This window comes from Aquarana catesbeiana, linkage group LG06 (assembly GCF_042186555.1).
Source record: "Aquarana catesbeiana isolate 2022-GZ linkage group LG06, ASM4218655v1, whole genome shotgun sequence".
Taxonomy (NCBI): domain Eukaryota; kingdom Metazoa; phylum Chordata; class Amphibia; order Anura; family Ranidae; genus Aquarana; species Aquarana catesbeiana.
In genome coordinates this window covers 18,262,193-18,282,490 of record NC_133329.1, presented here as the reverse complement: position 1 = coordinate 18,282,490, position 20,298 = coordinate 18,262,193, and the positions used below count along the sequence as shown (strand labels likewise).

At 40.1% G+C, this 20,298-nt stretch overlaps 2 protein-coding genes across 2 annotated transcripts; both read right to left on the bottom strand.

Annotated features, from left to right (window-relative positions):
- Positions 1–616: 616 nt before the first annotated feature.
- Positions 617–1,594, bottom strand: LOC141147869 (olfactory receptor 2G3-like). The gene has a single exon (XM_073635036.1). The coding sequence runs from the start codon at positions 1,592–1,594 to the stop codon at positions 617–619; it is 978 nt and encodes a 325-aa protein (XP_073491137.1).
- Positions 1,595–19,087: 17,493 nt separating this feature from the next.
- Positions 19,088–20,041, bottom strand: LOC141147868 (olfactory receptor 10A4-like). Its single transcript, XM_073635035.1, has one exon. The coding sequence runs from the start codon at positions 20,039–20,041 to the stop codon at positions 19,088–19,090; it is 954 nt and encodes a 317-aa protein (XP_073491136.1).
- Positions 20,042–20,298: the final 257 nt, after the last annotated feature.

The window sequence follows — 20,298 nt, the reverse complement described above, 5'->3', positions numbered from 1 at the left end:
GCAGTTTAAACTGGGTTTTTTTTAGGGTTTTTTTACTCTCATGGCGATAAGGATGTGTGACTTCCACAATCGGTGGTTTTAGCGGGAAGTATTGATAAGTTTAAAAAACTCTTAGATGTGCATCTTAGTGAGTACAATATACAGGGATATGGGATATGATTTTTATATGAGCACACATACACACAGGTTGAACTGGATGGACTTTTGTCTTTATTAAACCTTATCAACTATGTGACCGAATTCTTTAAAATTAATTCTTCTTTTAATGAAAATGTATGTTCTTTGTGGTGTGCCCATAAAGCCTTCAATAGAGACATTCTGATCCAAATAGCAGCGAGGAAGAAAAGGAAGAGGTTGCAGCATTTGAATAAGACCTCTCCCTAGACCCTGGTAGCTAATCAGCTCCGGTCCCTCAGAAAAGATCTCAGAGCAATTCTGTCCTCACGCCACAATAAAATTTATCAAAGAGTTAAATTTTAATTATGAGATTAAAAAATTGTGAGGATAGGTTCTATATTTATAACATGTTATTTATGAATGTATGCAATGTGCAAACATTTAAGCACATCATTTCTTTTTTATATGTTTTATCAGCCATCTAATGAAAAGTCCAGTGCTAATACAATTTTGTTCCTGGATATACTATGTAGAGGGGGTAGTGGATTATGCTATTTATTTTTACAAGTGCAGCTTTCATATCTTTGTTCTTCAGGCTATAGATCAGAGGGTTGATTGTTGGGATTATGATACAATAGAAAAGGGCCGTCATTCTGTCCTGGTATGAAGAGAAAGGTGTCCCAAGACGAAGGTGGACATACATGGCCGTGCCATAGAATATGATGACAGAGACCAGGTGGGCAGAACATGTAGACATGGCCTTTTGACGGGCCTCCTTAGAGCTTAGAAGAAACACAGAGTACAGTATCTTGATGTAAGAGCAGAGTATAAGAAAGAATGGGATTGTTGCTCCACATACACAAACAATGAAGACATACAGCTCTATTTTAAAGGTGTCAACACATGCCAAGTGAAGAAGAGGTGGGATGTCACAGAAGAAGTGGGCTATGTGATGAGAGCCACAGAATGGGAACCGGAAAATTGAACTGGTGTGAATTAAAGACATCAGGAACCCAACAATCCATGGTCCAGTGGCCAACTGATAGCACATTTTAGAGTTCATCACAGAAGTATATCGTAGAGGGTGGCAGATAGCCATGAACCGATCAAAGGCCATTACCGCAAGCAAGAGACATTCTGACACAGAAACTGCAGAAAAGATGTACATCTGAGTGGCACAGCCAAAAAAGGTGATGGATCTATCCATGGACAGGAAAATTCCCAAAGCTTTAGGAACAGTAACATTAATGGAACAGACTTCTAGCATGGACAAGCCCCTCAAGAAGAAATACATTGGGGTGTGGAGATGAGAGTCAAGTGTATAGGCCAAGATGATGAGACCATTCCCCATTAAGGATAGGATATAAGCAACCAGGAAGAAAATGCATAGAATTATCTGAATTGATTTAGACAGATCTAAGAAGCCTTGGAGAGAAAACGTTGTCCCATTGTCAAGATTCTGTCTTTGTGTAAACATAGTTCACAGTATTTGTACTTTCATACGACTGTGAATAACATTGAGATGAAATGCAGTTCAGCAGATGCCCTGCGTGGCCAGAACGCCAGGAAAGTCTTCCAAACAATTAAAAGTTTCAAATCAATTTGTCAAATATTCAGATTCGTAACAAATGAACTGTGTTACCAAATTTGACTCTTAAGTGTGCTCAGCCTAGAAACTTCAGAACTGAAATATGAGCAAATAAGCAATGATACATACGTACACGGAACACTCAACACAAAAGCAGTATATCCCATATATCCCAGAGATAGCAGCCACTTCATACTTTGTAACAAATTAGTGCTACTATGAATGGTCTTTTAAAAAACAAGGAATGCTGAATTCCACCATAAAAAGACACACTAGACGCAGAACATATAGATAGTAGATAGTGTACAACAACAACAAGCTGTGAGTCCACCATCGTTTTTTTGATCCAACTGGACAATATCTTGACCCATTATCCAAAGCAGAATACTGAGAAGTGACCCTTAAAGTGTATAAATACAGGCAAATGTCAAAGACCTCCATTTAAAACTCACGGAAAACACCAATATACAATAATATTAATAACAATAATAATACTACTTCTACTAATAATAACATGGGAGGGTCTCGAACGTAGGAGATATGGCCTAAAAATCTTCAACATAATTATTAGGGAGTATCTCCTACAATCTGCCCGTCTACCACTTCCACTATTATTGGCACTATTTGGCTGTCAAAATTTAATTTTGATTTGGCATGTGTCAAAATGCAGCCGCTCCTATGCATAATGATGCTTGTAGATAGTCTGCAACTCTCACTGAGTAATGTGTAGCAATGTAAAATTACATCTTATTTACTTTTTCATAGGTAGCACAAATAGGTGCATATAATTATTGATTCATTTTATAAAATGTATTATTATTATCCATATCCATTATATATATATATATATATATATATATATATATATATATATATATATATATATATATATATATATATATATATATATATATATATATGTATATATATATATATATATATATATATAATATTTTAAAATATTGCATCTTTACCTACCATTCCATTGATTATAGTTTGGTTGTCACCCCCCCCCCCCCTTATTTCTCTCCCCTTTCCCATTCTTGATTTTATTATTAACCAATGATTATAAAATTGTTGTTTGAGTATAGAATATTGTTTGAATATAGTTCTAATTGTTTACTATATAATTAATATGAGTTCAAGTGAATAGGTTTTAAATAACAAGCATTTGTTAATATAATTTTTACCATACAATTCATTATATAGGATGTTGGCAACTTAATAGTGTGTAATCCTTTCACACATCCCATTTCTCTGTCAACTTCCGTTTTTCTCCTGTATTTCCCATCCCATTGGTCTGTCCCGTCACATGACTTGACAAGGCACAGGAGCGCGAAACACGTTGTCACGGTAACGGGGACCACGCACACCACCTGCCTCCCTGTGCCATCTCTCCACCCTTTCTATTGCCTCGTTCTTCCATGCAGCGATTGATGTCATAGCGAGGCGCCGCTTCCATATGGTGCCACTACAAACTAGCCTTCAACGCCTACGGCATCATTGGCAAGTACAGTGGCACACCTAGGATCCTTCCATCTGAGGACAGACATGGTCTCTTGGTCATTTGAGACCTGTGGTTAGAAAATCGGCTTTCTGGTTTGGCAGAACCCCATGTAAGTTTTTACATTTATAATGATTTTCAATAAACTATTACCACTATTTTTAATTATGGATCTCAAAGAGGCAGTTTCCTACATGCAATATTGAGAGACTAACGTCTTATCTTACATCTACATTGAGCAATATACCAGAGTCCAAGCGGTTTATGGGAATTTTTAGTTGCAATAAAATAATGAAATTAGGTAAAATAAATAAAATCTAACTGCCTCCTACCCTTCTCCCCGTAGCTATTATTTTGAAGCTGACGAGCTGATACGTTATTTCTTTTTTACCATTATTATTATATTGTATTATATATTATATTTATTAATCATTTTTTTTAAGTATTGGCAGACAATACAGACTTACAGTACAAATACATATAGCGTTTGAACAAATACATCCAAACTCGTACCACCCAGATATGATGATCAAAATACAATGTATCCTACCCTACTTCACCGCTTATGGGACTGCTCAGCTATATCCACTTACTGGGACTCTGTGCTTGCTTACATTTTTAAAGTCAACAGGGTTTGGCTGCTGCCTAAGGATCCTTTACTGTGGCTATTTGGATGTGAAGTACCACCTTCCCCACCTTCATCAACAGCATCAACTACCTTTACACAATGGACCGATGTATGCCTACTGGAAGCTCGTAGGACGATCATGTGCAACCGGATCAAATCCTCACCACCTTGCCTTCCAGCTGTAAAACCTTCATTATTATTGCTTTTTAACCTAGAGAGTCTGGATACCATGGTGTTGAACTTTTGCTCCACTCATCGCTTCTTTGCCATATGTCGAAAAATATATGGAGTTTACATTTACTCTTGAGGAACTTTCCTTTGCTATGTGCCCTTTCTGATACACTGTCTGGTATCTGAAACAAGACCAACTCTTTAGGCAAACTCAAATTGCCTGCCCCGTCTGAGCCCTTTGACTCCTCAATAATCAAACCCTTTGCGCTCTTAGGGACTCCTGACCGGCCCTCACCCCCCTTTATCCCTGATGGGTAGCCTTGCTACTTACTCTTGTTCATGTACAATTATCTGAGTTCATCACTTACCGTATTTATTGGACAGGCGTATAACACGCACCCCAACTTAAGAAGGAAGTTTCATGAAAAAAACTTTTTTTTTTAAATAAACCACTTTGAAGCAAAATAATGTTCAGTGAGCATCAATGCAGCCTGATCTGCACCCATCTGCAGCCTGATCTGCGCCCATCTGCAGCCTGATTTGTGCCCATCTGCAGCCTGATCTGCGCCCATCTGCAGCCTGATCTGTGCCAATCTCCCCCATCAAAGCAGCTGCCTGATTAAGCCTCACCATCTCTCAATGCAGGAAATCACGGAGCCATCATCTCCTGTTTACTCGGCTCTCAGTCGACAGTCACATACACAATCCCGCCTCCGCCATCAGCATTGGACCAGCTCCTGTGATAGACGGAACACTGGTCCAATGCCGGAGGTGGAGGTGGGAGTGTGTGTGTGACGTGAGAGCTGAGTGAGAGCCAAGTGGAGAGGAGATGGCGGCTCGTGAATTCCGGCGGCGCTCGTCCCCCTCCTTCCCCTTTGAGGTACAGTGTTGGCGTATAACACGCACCCCTAATTAGCCCCTTTTTTCAGGGGAAAAAAGTGCGTGTTATATGCCGATAAATACTGTAATTACATTATATGTTGCTTCCACTCTTGAGGGTGTTATATCTTATTGTACTGTCACTGTGTTTTTCTCAGTTTGGCATTTATGCCATTCTACTGTTTGCAGGTAAATTTGCCTCCCCGCCCCCTTCTCCCTCTCCCCCTTCCCCTCTCCCTGTTCTTGTTTGACTTTTGTTTGTGAAAAATGCTATGCGTCAGGGCTATTGAGCTCTATGTGATGTACTTGTTTCTGTTTTTCATACAATGAAAATTCAATAAATATAAAAAATAAAATAAAAAAAAATACAATATAGAGCAGAAAATAGTGTTAGACAATGGTTAGGAGACACAGACAACAGATACAGAATCATAACTTTCAAGTCATCTAAGTCAGTGGACTGCCGTATTTTTCGCTCCATAAGACGCACCTAGGTTTTGGAGCAGGAAAACAAGAAAAAAAAATATTCTGAACCAAATGGTGTACTAAAATATTTACCAGTGCCCATGAAATGCAGCCTGACCCGTGCCAAAGAAATGCAGCCTGACCATTGCCATAAATGCATCCTTACCAGTGCAATAAATGCAGCCTGACCTGTGCCATTAATGCAGCCTTACCTTTGCCATTGCTTGGACTGCTCTGTCTTCTATCTAAGCAAGTGTCAGGCCCAGCAGGGAGATCGCCCGACGGCGCTCACGGGGGGGCTTGGGATGTCTGTCCTCCGCTCTCCTGCCTCTCTTCCGGTACTAGCATGGTGGTGGTGGGGTGCCGGCAGTGCCGGAGGGGCAGTGCCTTCAGCGGCGGGGGGCGATGCCTGATGTACATTCGCTCCATAACACGCAGAGACATTTTCCCCCATATTTTTTGGGGGAAAAAAGTGCGTCTTATGGTCCGAAAAATACGGTACATTGAAGAAGCATCAGATGTATAAGAAAAGGTATGCACCTGATGGAATACCGAACAGCAACATCAAGTTCAATTGGGGGTACAATCTCCGGATTAGCAGGCAACAAGGTAATGTCAACAATCAGATAAAGTGTACAAAAATAACAGAAGTAGTAGAAAGAAAGAAGAGAAAAATAGAAGAAAAAAACAAAGGGGGGAGGGGCTCTGACATATACCACACTGCTGTACAGAGAAAACTGAGTCAGTCACATCAGTCTCTGTACCAGAGGAGCTTACACTCTAATGTCCCCCCCCCACAGTCACACACTATTATTATTATTATACATTTATATAGCTCTGACATATACCGCAGTGCTGTACAGAGAACAGTGAGCCAGTCACATCAGTCTCTGTACCAGAGGAGCTTACACTCTAATGCCCCCCCCTACAATTACACACTATAGTATACATTATTTACTGTATATAGCTGTGACATATACCGCAGTGCTGTACAGAGAGCACAGAGCCAGTCACATCAGTCTCTGTACCAGAGGAGCTTACACTCTAATGTCCCCCACAGTCACACATTATTATTGTACATTTATATAGCTCTGACATATACCGCAGTGCTGTACAGAGAGCACTGAGCCATGCTATTATTATACATTTAGATATTTACGTTAACTCTATGAGCCAGGTAAATCAGCAATAACATTTTGCAGGAATTAAGATAACAAACTAATACATACATTAATTGTTTTTTTTTTTTTTTTTTTTGGGGGGGGGGGGGGTTATTACCGTGTAAAAAATGAGTGTATTTTCTAAGCAATCTCTAGACAAAGGGATAAAAAAAATCTTTTTTTTAATTTTAATCATTATTTTGATAAGCATTCTTTTAGCATAGTGTTACTGTAGATAAAAAGTAAATATTTTCTTATAATTCTTCCTATGTAAAATGTTCTGGTACAAAGCAGGGCAAATTATTTGCAAATGAAAAAATGAAAAAAGTTGTTTTCTCAATTATTTTCAATTGTTATGCAGCACTAATTTCTCGTTAAGTAAACAGTACAATAAAACACATCACAGTGACAATATAATGGATAGAACGACCATTATCCCAGGATGGGACAGAAGGGAGACACCTATCTCTGAGAAGAGGAGATCTCTACAAGCACACAACTCTCACCTCCTATGGAAAGGAGCTCTCAGACATTCTGCCCCTTCCATTCTTATAACCAATCCTCTCCACAGAGAGCTTATTATGACTCCATTTCATGGTTCGTTCTTAATAACCAAGAAATGAGACTGAGACTAAGAATGCATATACCGTACTCCGGGGGAACACTCAACAAACAGATAACATGAGAATTAGGAAATCCTCAAGGATGAGGGGCTTTGTCATGAGACTCCTGTCTGGTATTCTGTTTTTCCATAAATGATAAAGAAAATGAAATGATTTCTTAAAAAAGTTAACGCAATGATAACAGAGAACACTCTGTGACTACCTGGATGATTTTTTGTTTTGTTTTAGGGTTCAATAGGTTTTTACTCGTTGAACTTAGCTATTTAGTTTTTTTTATCTTCAGATTGATCTTTAAAGTGAAAGATTTGTGCAAAAATGGGGAAAAGTACAAAGACCAGTGGGGGAAAAAAAAATGATTGTGGAAAAATATAAGAATTATATCCATGCACACTGGAGCTCATAAACAACCATTTTTTAAAGTTTGGGCGTTTATTTTAACAGCCCATAAACTCCCCTCTATGTTATCCTATGTGTCCATGCACACATGAACGTTTTCTAGCTTTTATCAGCAGTGGAGTCTATGGGCTGTTCTCTGAACGGCATAAAATCGCATTCAAAGTGCCGTTTTTCCGACCATAAAAAAAGCTAAAAAACGCTGATAAACGCTCATAAACACTCGTTAATTAGCATTCGGCGTTCTATTTTTTCAATGCATTGTGGGAGTTTGGGAATGCATTGTGGGATTTTTGTTGAGTGTCTTCGGTGTATTTTTATTAAAAATGCCCATAAACACTAAAAAACGCTTTATAAACGCGCATAAACGCTAGTACAAAACGCTGTTAAAAACGCGTTTTTTCAACCAGCGTTTTCTGCCAGCAATCTGGTGTACAGAAAAAGCTTTTTTGAGCTCCAGTGTGCATGGAGCCTAAGGCTGTGTTCACACTGCTGCCGGATTCGGTTCACAGCAGGGGGTCTGGTGCAGCCCTGTTCTCCGTTTCAGGGATGAATCAGGGCCAAATTTTTGCCTGAATTCGGCCTTGAAACTGAGCCAAAGAGGCACAGGATCCCTATGCAAGCCGCTCCGCAGCCGCCACGGAGATGTGTGAACCGGCTCCATAGAGAGACGACCGCAATCTCCTGTCATGAGAATTGTATGCGGGGAAAAATCCACATCCAATTCACACGAGCGTGACCCCAGCATGAATCTGAAATCTAAGTAGTTGGAAGGACACAAACAAATGCAGTTCTGTGACCATTTTAATACATCATTGTCTGTACAGTATATCCTTGGATTGCGAGCATAATTCGTTCCAGAAACATACTTGTAATCCAAAGCACTTGTATAGCAAAGCAAATTTTCCCATAAGAAATAATGGAAACTCAAATGATTTGTTCCACAACCATTTATTCATAAGTCCTTCAGTTTAGTCCATATAAAAAGATTATAGCAATGTGTAATTCTGTAACCGTAAAATGTCCATCCACAAATGGAAGCCTCCACAAGAGGATTAAAAAGATGATTTAAAGAGGCACATCTAAGTATGCAGGCATCCGGGGTAAAACTGTTCACATAGACCAACCCCTGCACACCACCGGCTCTCACCGCTGTCAGTCTGCAATCGTGACCGGGAAGACTACCCTGCGGTATAGTGATCTGAAAGCGAGGCTTGAACCGCTCGTGGATTGCAGCGTGGAAAGGACTACGTTGACGGCGGTGAGGAGGATGGTCTATGTGGACAGCTTTACCCCGGATGCCTGCATATTTAGATGTGCCTCTTTTGATCATCAACCATGTGAGTTGCTAAATGTTGTACCTTCATTAAATGTAACCATATTGCTACACTTATGCCGGCCATACACGGTTCGAATTTTGTAAGAATTTTCTTTCGAAAATCGTATGAAAGAATTTTCGTATGAATTTCGCACCATTAGTGGGCTGCAACAACGGCCGATTTTCGTGCGGCAATCAAATTTGAGGAATCGGACATGTTGGAAATTTTTAGAAAAACTAACGATTTTCTAATCAATGATGGGAGAATCGTGCGAGAAATGTAATAAGAAAAGAAAATTTACAGAGAGAAAAGAAGATTCCCAGCCACGAAAATTCTTTTCTGTAGCAACATGCGGTGAAATTGAAGGCTTGGTCGGCCGAATTTCGAAAATCAATGGTGGCATCATTGGATCACAAAAAAACGAACATTCTGATTTTGAAAAGAAAATTTGTTCGAAATTCGACCGTGTATGGCCTGCTTTAGAGGTGCCTCTCTTCTCTTTTATACTCAGTTGTGACATGACGCTACTTGTATATCAAGACATCGCTTGTATATCAAGTCGAAATTTATTAAAAAATTTTGCTTATCTTGCCAAACACTCTCACACCAAGTTACTCTCAAACCAAGGTCGTGTATGTGAATGTGATGTGGTATCAGCCTTTTGTAGTCCATGTTCAGCAGGAAGAAGCAGCAGAAGGATCAAATTAGCCCATGTAATGACAAAAGCATGCTGATAGGAGAAGAAAGCAACGTGACAGCTGTGCTGCTTCTCCTTTCACTCTCCATTCACATGCTGGGCAGATACAGGATGACCTGGGATTAGAGGAAGTGGATTAAGTTATGCTGGGCCATCAGAGAATAAGGGAATCCAGTGGTTCAAAAGAAGCACTCCAAAGGCAACCTCTGGACCGAAAGTGAAAATTGCAACAAAGTCTGTTTTTTTTTTTTTTAATGTATCTTTCAATGAGCTATTCATTCTCAATGTGTTTGTTTTTTTACAGCTGGAGTTCAACTTTAACCCTTTCACTGCCAGAGCTATTTATGTGGCTTTTTTGCACACGTGTTTAAAAAATAAAAAGTATGTGAACCATTTTGGAATGATATGGATTTCTGCACAAATTGGTCATAAAATGTGATCTGATCTTCATCTAAGTCACAACAATAGGCTATCACGGTCTGCTTAAACTAATAACACACAAAGAATTAAATGTTACCATGTTTTTATTGAACACAACATGTAAATATTCACAGTGCAGGTGGAAAAAGTATGTGAACCCTTGGATTTAATAACTGGTTGAACCTCCTTTTGCAGCAATAACTTCAACCAAACGTTTCCTGTAGTTGCAGATCAGACGTGCACAACGGTCAGGAGTAATTCTTGACCATTCCTCCTTACAGAACTGTTTCAGTTCAGCAATATTCTTGGGATGTCTGGTGTGAATCGCTTTCTTGAGGTCATGCCACAGCATCTCAATCGGGTTGAGGTCAGGACTCTGACTGGGCCACTCCACAAGGCATATTTTCTTCTGTTTAAGCCATTCTGTTGTTGATTTACTTCTATGCTTTGGGTCGTTGTCCTGTTGCAACACCCATCTTCTCTTGAGCTTCAGCTGGTGGACAGATGGCCTTAAGTTCTCCTGCAAAATGTACTTGGGAATTCATTTTTCCTTCGATGATAGCAATCCGTCCATGCCCTGATGCAGCAAAGCAGCCCCAAGCCATGATGCCCCCACCACCATACTTCACAGTTGGGATGAGGTTTTGATGTTGGTGTGCTGTGCCTCTTTTTCTCCACACATAGTGTTGTGTGTTTCTTCCAAACAACTCAACTTTGGTTTTGTCTGTCCACAGAATATTTTGCCAGTACTGCTGTGGAACATCCAGGTACTCTTGTGCAAACTGTAAATGTGCAGCAATGTTTTTTTTTGGACAGCAGTGGCTTCCTCTGTGGTATCCTCCCATGAAATCCATTCTTGTTTAGTGTTTTACATATCGTAGATTCACTACCAGGGATGTTAGCATATGCCAGAGACTTTTGTAAGTCTTTAGCTGACACACTAGGATTCTTCACCTCATTGTGCAGTCTGCGCTGTGCTCTTGCAGTCATCTTTACAGGACGCCCACTCCTAGGGAGAGTAGCAGCAGTGCCTAATCTCTCCATTTATAGAGAATTTGTCTTACCGTGGACTGATGAACAGCGAGGCTTTTGGAGATACTTTTATAACCCTTTCCAGCTTTATGCAAGTCAACAATTCTTAATCGTAGGTCTTCTGAGAGCTCTTTTGTGCGAGGCATCATTCACATCAGGCAATGCTTCTTGTGAAAAGCAAACCCAGAACTGGTGTGTGTTTTCTATAGGGCAGGGCAACTGTAACCAACACCTCCAATCTCACCTCATTGATTGGACTCCAGTTGGCTGACACCTCACTCCAATTAGCTCTTGGAGATCTCATTAGTCTAGGGGTTCACATACTTTTTCCACCTGCACTGTGAATGTTAACATGGCGTGTTCAATAAAAACATGGTAACATTTAATTATTTGTGTGTTATTAGTTTAAGCAGACTGTTATTGTCTATTGTTGTGACTTAGATGAAGATCAGATCACATTTTATGACCAATTTTTACAGAAATCCATATCATTCCAAAAGGGTTCACATACTTTTTATTGCAATTGTATATATATATATATTGGACCCATTTGTCCACTACCTGCCCCTGTCACACATCCATAATGCCTGAAACTGTCCCTCCTATCCAAACAAGTGGAGATGTCCCTTCAAGCGAGGGAGACTTAGTGGCCAACCTTGTTGGCTTTGAGAGCCAGTATCTGTTATGGAACTTGCCCTAAGTCTTTGTCCCTGAAGGACCAAACCTGCGAGCAATGAAAGGACTGTTTTGCGGATATAGAAGTGGAAGAAGAGGAAACAGTTGCCCTTCGAGAGGCATGTTAACCTCTCTTATGCAGAGGCCCAAAACTTTCCTCCTGAAAAGAAAATGCTGTCAGGAAATTCTTGCAGGGAAAACCCACAAAACAGTATTTTAAGAAAAAAAATTGCGCACAAAGTTCAAAATTCAACATTTGTTGAGAGGGAGCCACCCATGTGCACCACGCAACTGCTGCCGATGCCACAGGGGCTAGACCCTGAGTGGGGGGGGCTGGGGTAAGCCCAAAGTGCCCAAAGGAAATCTGCTAACCCTTCACCCAGGTCAGCCACCCTGCCTGCGGAGTCCTACCTCCTAGAGTGATGCCTCATTCCCCGTAAGGCTCTGGTAGACACCAATAACCACTCGGAAATGCAATCTCTACTTAACAACTTCCCTCCCAGCCTATAGCAGAAAGGTTCCTGGGAGGGAGCTTTCTTATCTTGGGTAGACATCATTTGGCATCCTCCCAGTCTTGCTGCTCATGCGTGCCTCTGGGATGAGGAGTTCTGAAGCACCAGCAGCCCTGTACATCATGCTTGTGAATTGGTGAGCACCAGCAGCGCCATACCCCTGGATGAAAGGCCCAGTACTAGGACTGGGGTTTCATGTCAACCCCTAAAAATTAGGGCCCATAAAGGCACCCCTAAAGGCACATGCAAATCCATTATGGCTTTCCTGCAACTGTTAGCTAGCTAGTTTCCCTCCTTTTACCACACAGCCAGGTGTTCAGGCCAAATGTTTCACCTATTGCTTTTTTTTATTTGCTCTTCGATGATGATTTTATTACAATTTATTGTGAACTTGACCATTTTTTTTTTCCCAGCAATACATTACAAATACCCCATATTCATCTTATGCCCATCCATTTGAATGGAGACCTTTCACAGTGGTGGAATTCAAAATATTTTTGGGCCCCACAATTAACATAGGTCTTAAAAAAAAGAATGCTTACTGGTCCACAAACCCCATTCATCATATGCCACTGTATCCATCTGTTATATCAAGCTCACGCTAACCCGGGCTTCATCAATTTTAATGACTTTACCCTCTGCCCTCCCTGAAATCAGCCTGGATATGTTAAGCTTTACAAAATCCCCCCACTTATTACTTTTGTTTCCCAAAAATTTGCTCAATTGTATATCCCTGGCAAACACATCTGTGTTGATGAGTCCCTTGTCCATTTCACCATGTATGGTGTATGAAGTGAGAGATACCCAGCTTCAGCCCACTGACTGTCCTACATCAAGACCAATGGACCAAATTGTATACCACTCCTACTTGGATAACTGTTACACAAGACTTCCCATTTTCCACCACCTTTTCTAGTACAGCACAAACAAATCAGAAGGGCTTCCCACAAAAGCTGGTGGCCACAAGGCTACAAGGGGGGGGAGTCAGTGATTGTTAGGAACACCTTAGTGGAAATCCATGGAGGACATGGTCCAATCCAAAAGCCTGAGTGCATACATGATTACAATCAGTTCATGAGAGGTGTGGGTTACAATGGCCAAATATTACAGCCTTGTCTAGCAAACAGAAGTTCCCACTACTGGTACAAAACAATTTTAATTCACATTTTTCATTTTTCAGTTAACATTGTGTATGTCACCTATCACATGTCTATGAAAAGACCCGCCTCCTTTCTCAAATTTCAAGAAGATATTGTCGCAGCCCTTATCTACCACCAAGGCTCTCCACCAGAAAACATTGCCTGTGATGCAGCGATCAGGCTGCATGAGAGACATTTCCCAGAGAATATCCCACCCACAGAAACAGGCTAAAAAAAATGTTGGGTATGCAGCCAAGAGGGGGAGTTAGGTGAGACACCCGTTTTCATTGTCCTCAATGTCCCTCCCAACCGTGCCTACGCATAGGAGACTGCTTCCGTCATTGCCACCCTTCACTAAGATATTAGTGAAGATATGGTGAACATATTTCTGACAGCCTGCCATTTTCCCTTTTCTAATGTCCTCTGTGCTGATTCTTGCCTGTTAATTGATGATCTCTCTGCCTGCCACCTGAATTTACCTTGGCCTATTTACGTATCTAAATGGAAAAATTGAAGCGCAACACTTCTCAAAAATTGATCCTCTTCAGAATGTGTTGATGATAATATCTAAAACTTCAAATAGATTCTGGAAGATACACGGCAGTGGTGACTATTGAGTCACCTGTGTTAACTATCCCTGGGAGGTAAGCTTGTATTTCACCTGGTGGTGGGAGAGCACAGGAGTGTAAAGCATCTATACAGACACAGTGGTGTTTAATGGATTTTAACGTTTGATGGACACTGTAAATCATCTGATGCTATTGTGTATGGACTTATAAATGTATTCTATGTTTGACAAAGGTTTCATATTATCAATACACATTTTGAGGTGGATAATTTTTTTAAAAAGTGTTGCGCTTCACATTTTGCATTTCTATATTGGTAGATGGTGGGGTGAAACTACCATTTAGTGTCACAAACAGCAACACATTTTATCGTTATTAATAAGTTATTTAAAAGTTTGTGTTTTCTTTAGTAGTTATTAATTGCACTGATTGCTTTAGTGACTGTTTAATTCTTTGGCCTGTTTATCGACCACATTTCTGCCTTCCACCTGAACTGACTTCAGCCTGTTAATCTACCATGTCTTTTGCTTGCTGTCTGGGCTGATCTTTTGCCCTGCCACTGTAGTTGTGGGATTCAAGATAACACAGAGATTTCACATATATGGAGGGCTTCAGAATAGTGTTTCCGAGTGGAGAAAACAGGGTTTTTGATTTTCTCCAGGTTTTTTTAGTTCCCAGATCAGGGTCTGGAGTCTGGAAGCTTTGAAAAGCTTTGGGTGGGAAGAGGCTTTTACCCCTGTGTCCAGGGCTTACCTGACCAAGGCCCTAAGCCTGATGTTTCTGCCTGCTACTTGGACCAATCCTTCGACTATTTGCTATTTACAATAGCCAAATGTTACAGCCTTGTCTAGCAACCAGAAGTTCCCACTACTGGTACAAAACAATTTCAATTCACCATTTTCATTTTTCAGTTAACAATTTGTATGTCACCTATCACATGTCTATGGAAAGACCCTCCTCCTTTCTCAAATTTCAAGAAGATATTGTCACAGCCCTTATCTACCAGGAAGACTCTCCGCCAGAAAACATTGGCTGTGATGCAGCGATCAGGAGAGACATTTCCCAGAGAATATCCCACCCTTGCTATTTGCTGACAATGTCTGACCATGACCTTTTATTTGACCTCGCCTCTGCCTGCCATCTGAACTGACCCTGGCCTGTTAATCAACTCTGCCTCTGTCTGCCACCTGAACTGACCCTTGCCTGTTAATTGATCATATCATAACACATCCTGCCTGATGCCAGGATCAGTACATTGGCTATTTGCTGACCACATCTCTGCCTGCTGCCTGAACTGATCCTGAACTGTTTATAGACCATATTCCTGCCTGTCGCTTGGATCTAAGCCTTCTGCCTGTATTAAGCCTAGTTTGTTTTTGGACCAGGTTGCTGCCTGCTGCTTGGACCAATCCTTTGGCTGCTGGATCATGTCTCTGCCTGCTGCCTGGATGATTCTTTTGGCTGTTGCTGACTACATCTCTACTTTTAATGATCTTCCTGTTCACTGATCATGTGTCTGCTTGGCACCAGTACTGACCCTTCGGCACATCCCACTGGCTACATTCCTGTGAGACACCAGTCCCACCCTTCCTCTTCAGACAACTGCACAGGTAATCTTTTGGTTACCCTTTGTTCAGAATCCTGCGAGGCAGTAGGTTAGACCTGCTTGGATTTTATCAACAGGAACTTCTGTAGGTGAATTTACACTATGCTATATTCACTGACCACTCATACAGAGGGGACCTTAACAGTGTATTGTTTTCTATACAGTGTTGGTTGATTTTTGTGTTAAACAGGTTGCAATGTCCGGTACATAATCAGCCCAGATATCGAAAAGGTCTTACACATGTGGTATCCTCATACTCAGGAGGAGTAGCAGAATGTATTTGGGGTGTAATTCCAACTATGTTCATGTTTTGTATTTGAAACATCCTTTATATTGACAACGCTGTGTAAAAGAAACATTTTAATTTTCGTTCCACATTTTCCAAAAACTTGCGGCAAAAAATGATGTTTTCAAGAAACTTATTATGTCTCAGAGAAAATACATTGGGGTGTTTACTTTCCATTATGTGGACAATTTGTGGGTGTTTCCAATGTTCTGTTGCTCCAGGGCCTTCAAAAATGTGACAGGTAGTCAGGAAATTAGATATGTAATTTAGGGTCTTTGAAAGCCCAAAGATGCTTCTTGGATATTGGGCCCCTTTATGTGACTAGGCTGTGAAAAAGTCTCACACGTGTGATATCTTCATACTCGGAAAGCATAGCAGAATGTATTTTGGAGTGTAATTATGGTGTCCTTTTATGAAAGTGAGGTAAAATACCGCTTTTCAGTTCTCAGGCATTCTCAGAGGAGATCGCTCTCCTCTGAGTGCCTGTTTATGAAGGTGTGTAGATCGCTTCTCATGTTGAGTTGAGGAACGATCTACAAATGCCAGGAACTCCTGAGAACAGCTCCTCTCACTATAATCTCGCGTGATATAGCGGGATTACAGTATGAGGAACCATAAAATACAAAAGTTTAACACAATTCAGCACACATTATTCCCCAACATATTAATAAAATAATAAAGTTAAATTCCCCCTACACAATATACATTAACCTAATTATAAAAAAAAAACATTGTTTTTATCAATATTTAAAGATCATACATGTCCCTATTTAAATGTGAATGGTGTATAGTAAATGAATGTAATGCACATATGTAATGCAGCTATACACCATTCATATAAATGCAAAATACATTTATAATCATTAAAAAAATAATTTTAATAAAGTATACAAGTATAAATATTTATTAATAAATTAAAATATATTTCATAATTGATAAACATAAAAATTGATAAACCGGTGCAATGCGAGAACACTGCGAATCCACTGCGGGTTCCTGCATCGCACCGACTCGCATGTCAGTTCACACTGCCATATGCAAATCGCTGGGGAGTGTCAATACATTGTTAACAACACCCCCAGTTCAGCTTGCATATTGCACTGCGAACTGACAGTTCGGACATGAATCGGATCGCATATATGTGAACACCCATGCGATCCGATTCTGGTCCGAACAGAAAAAAGGGTCCCGTGCGTGTTTGCACCGAATGCGGTGCGATATCAGCCATACTATCTGTACAGCTGATATCGCACCGCACAGACATCGCATGTAATGTGAATGGCAGTGTGCTGCGAATAACATGCGATGCCTGTGCGATGTCCGGCACCGCACAAGTATGAACTGGGCCTAAAAGTTAACAACACCCCCAAATCAGTTCGCATATCGCAGTGCTATCTGCAAACTTGGACAGTAATTGAATCGCATGGGTGTAAACACCCATGTGATCCGATTCTGCTGTGGACCAAAAAAAGGGTCCTGTAAGAGTTTGGTCCGAGGGCAATGCAAATTTAGCAATACTATCTGTATGGCTGAAATCGCATCGCACAGAGATCGGATGTGATTTTGCACTGCAGTGCGGTGCGAATCACATCCCATCTTGGACACCGCAGCAGTGGGAACTGGCCCTAAACCATATTGCATTTGCACCAAAATGGTACAGGACCCTTTATTTGGTCCGCACTGGAATCTGATCGCATGGGTGTGAACACCCATGCGATCCGATTCCTGCACTATTACATAGTTCGCACTGCGATCTGTGAAATGATCTGGGGGTGTCATTAACTTTACATTGACACCCGCAGTGGTGCACAGATGTCAATGTAGGTGCGATGTGAAAACCCGTACAGGAATCACGCTGGTTCACGCATCGCACAAGTGTGAACCCAGCCAGAGACGTGAACATCTAAAAAAAATATATATATATATAGCTCTATATATATATATATATATATATATATATATATATATATAGAGCTATATATATATATATATATATATATATATATATATATATATATATATATATATATATATATATATATATATATATATATAATGGTGGGGAAGATGTGCTCTGACTGTTTGGTGAAAGAAAGAAGTCAAAAGACTTCTTGCTTTCTCCAGAATATCAGCCAGTTTCAGGCTTCTCACTCTGATTCTCCACTTCTGAAATGGTGAATCAGAAAGTGAGAATTCTGTCACAGATCGCCAGTGAGGTGCCGAGATCGCACCTTCATAAACTGGCCGTTTCTGTGAATTCTCACTGTGCTGAGATAATGAGTGGAGAACATGTTCTCTGCTGATTATCTCAGTTTCATAAACTGGTAATGAGCTGAGATCAGCGGTGAGACTCGGGATCGCCGCTGATCTCAGTTTCATAAAAGGACACCTATGATTATGCAGTGTGTGAGAAATAACTTGTTAAAATAACAATTTTATGGGAAAAAAAAAATCTTCATTTTCCAAAAAATTCACGCATCCTGTTATTAAATATATTGAGGAGTCTACTTTCTAAAAATGAGTCATTTGGTGGTATTTGTACGTTCCTGGCATTTTAGGGCCTCAAGAAATGAGATAAGTTGTCAGTACACCAGGATTGATCAATTTTTCAAATATACTGTATATGCCATAGCTTGTGGACTCCATAAATTTCACAGACTACAGTACACTACAATCCACCGATTTAGGTTATTTTTACCAAAGAAATATAGCAGATTCAATTTTGCCCTACATTTTTGAAGACAGATTATTTTTTGCAAGATTTTATAACCCGAAAAAAAATTAAAAACACTTTTTTTTCAAAATTTTGGGTCTTGTTTCACAAATAGAGCTAAAAATAAATGACCCAGTGGTGATTAAATACCACCCAAAGAAAGCTCTATCTGTCTCAAAAAATGATAAAAATGTAATTTGGGTACAGTGTTGCATGACTGAGTAATTGTCATTCAAAGTGTGACAGTGCTGAAATCTGAAAAATGGCCTGGGCAGGAAGGGGGTGAAAGTGTACGGTATTGAAGTAGTTAAAGAAGGTTTGTAATAAGACAGCAGTAAGATGAGAACATCTTTTGGATGGACAACTCCTTGAACTAATGCATATATACCACTTATCCATATGATAATGTATGAAAACATTATAAACTATTTGATTAAAAAAAAAAAATCAAAGGATCAATTTGATAATATTTAAGAATAGTACCACGCAAAAATATCAATAATAATAAACCTTTAAACACATCATTTATTTTTTATTTTTTATCACATATGCAATACAAAGTCTAGTGTTAATGCAATTGTGTCTCTAGATGTACTACGTAGATGACGTAGTGAGAATTAAGTGATTTATTTTTACAAGTGCAACTTTCATATCTTTGTTCTTCAGGCTGTAGATAAGAGGGTTGATTGTTGGGATTATGATACAATAGAAAAGGGCCGACATTCTGTCCTTGTATGAAGAGAGAGGTGTCCCAAGACGAAGGTGGACATACATGGCCGTGCCATAGAATGTGATGACAGAGACCAGGTGGGCAGAACATGTGGACATGGCCTTTTGGCGGGCCTCCTTAGAGCGTAGAAGGAACACAGAAGACAGTATCTTGATGTAGGAGCAGAGTATAAGAAAGAATGGGACTGTCGCTCCACATACAGAAACAATGAACATATACAGCTCGATTTTAAAGGTGTTGATACATGCCAAGTGAAGAAGGGGTTGGATGTCACAGAAAAAGTGGGCTATGTGATGAGATCCACAGAACGGGAACCTGAAAATTGAACTGGTGTGAATTAAAGAGAGCAGGAATCCTACAATCCATGGTCCAATGGCCAACTGATAGCACACAAAAGAGGTCATCACAGAAGTATATCTTAATGGGTGGCAGATAGCAATGAACCGATCAAAGGCCATTACCGCAAGGAAGAGACATTCTGACACAGCAACTGCAAAGAAGATGTACATCTGAGTAGCACAGCCAATAAAGGAGATGGATCTATCCATGGACAGGAAAATTCCCAAAGCTTTAGGAACAGTAACATTAATGGAACAAATTTCTAGCACAGACAAGCCCCTCAAGAAGAAATACATGGGAGTGTGGAGATGAGAGTCAAGTGTAATGGTCAAGATGATGAGACCATTCCCCATTAAGGACAGGATATAAGCAACCAGGAAGAAAATCAATAAGATTATCTGAATGGAAGTAGACTGATCTGAGAATCCTTGGAGAAAAAATGTGGTCCTATTGTTGAGATTGTATCTTTGTGTAAGCATATCTTACAATACGTCTCTATGAATAACATTGAGATAAAATGAAGTTCAGCAGATGTCCAATCTGGTGAGAACTCCAGAAAGTCTTCTGAAAAATGAAAAGGTCTGTATATGTTTGTGAATAATTTAGATTTTCAACAAATGCTGTGCTGCCAAACTCTTGAAAGATCACAAATTTGACTCTTAATCACTTCCGGACCGCTGCACGCCGATATACGTCCTAACTTTGAAGAAGGATATCTTTGTTATCACAGCAGCTA

What these genes read in the sequence shown, in the direction of transcription:
- LOC141147868 (XM_073635035.1), bottom strand. Translation starts at nt 20,041, where the DNA reads ATGCTTACACAAAGATACAATCTCAACAATAGGACCACATTTTTTCTC.
- LOC141147869 (XM_073635036.1), bottom strand. Translation starts at nt 1,594, where the DNA reads ATGTTTACACAAAGACAGAATCTTGACAATGGGACAACGTTTTCTCTC.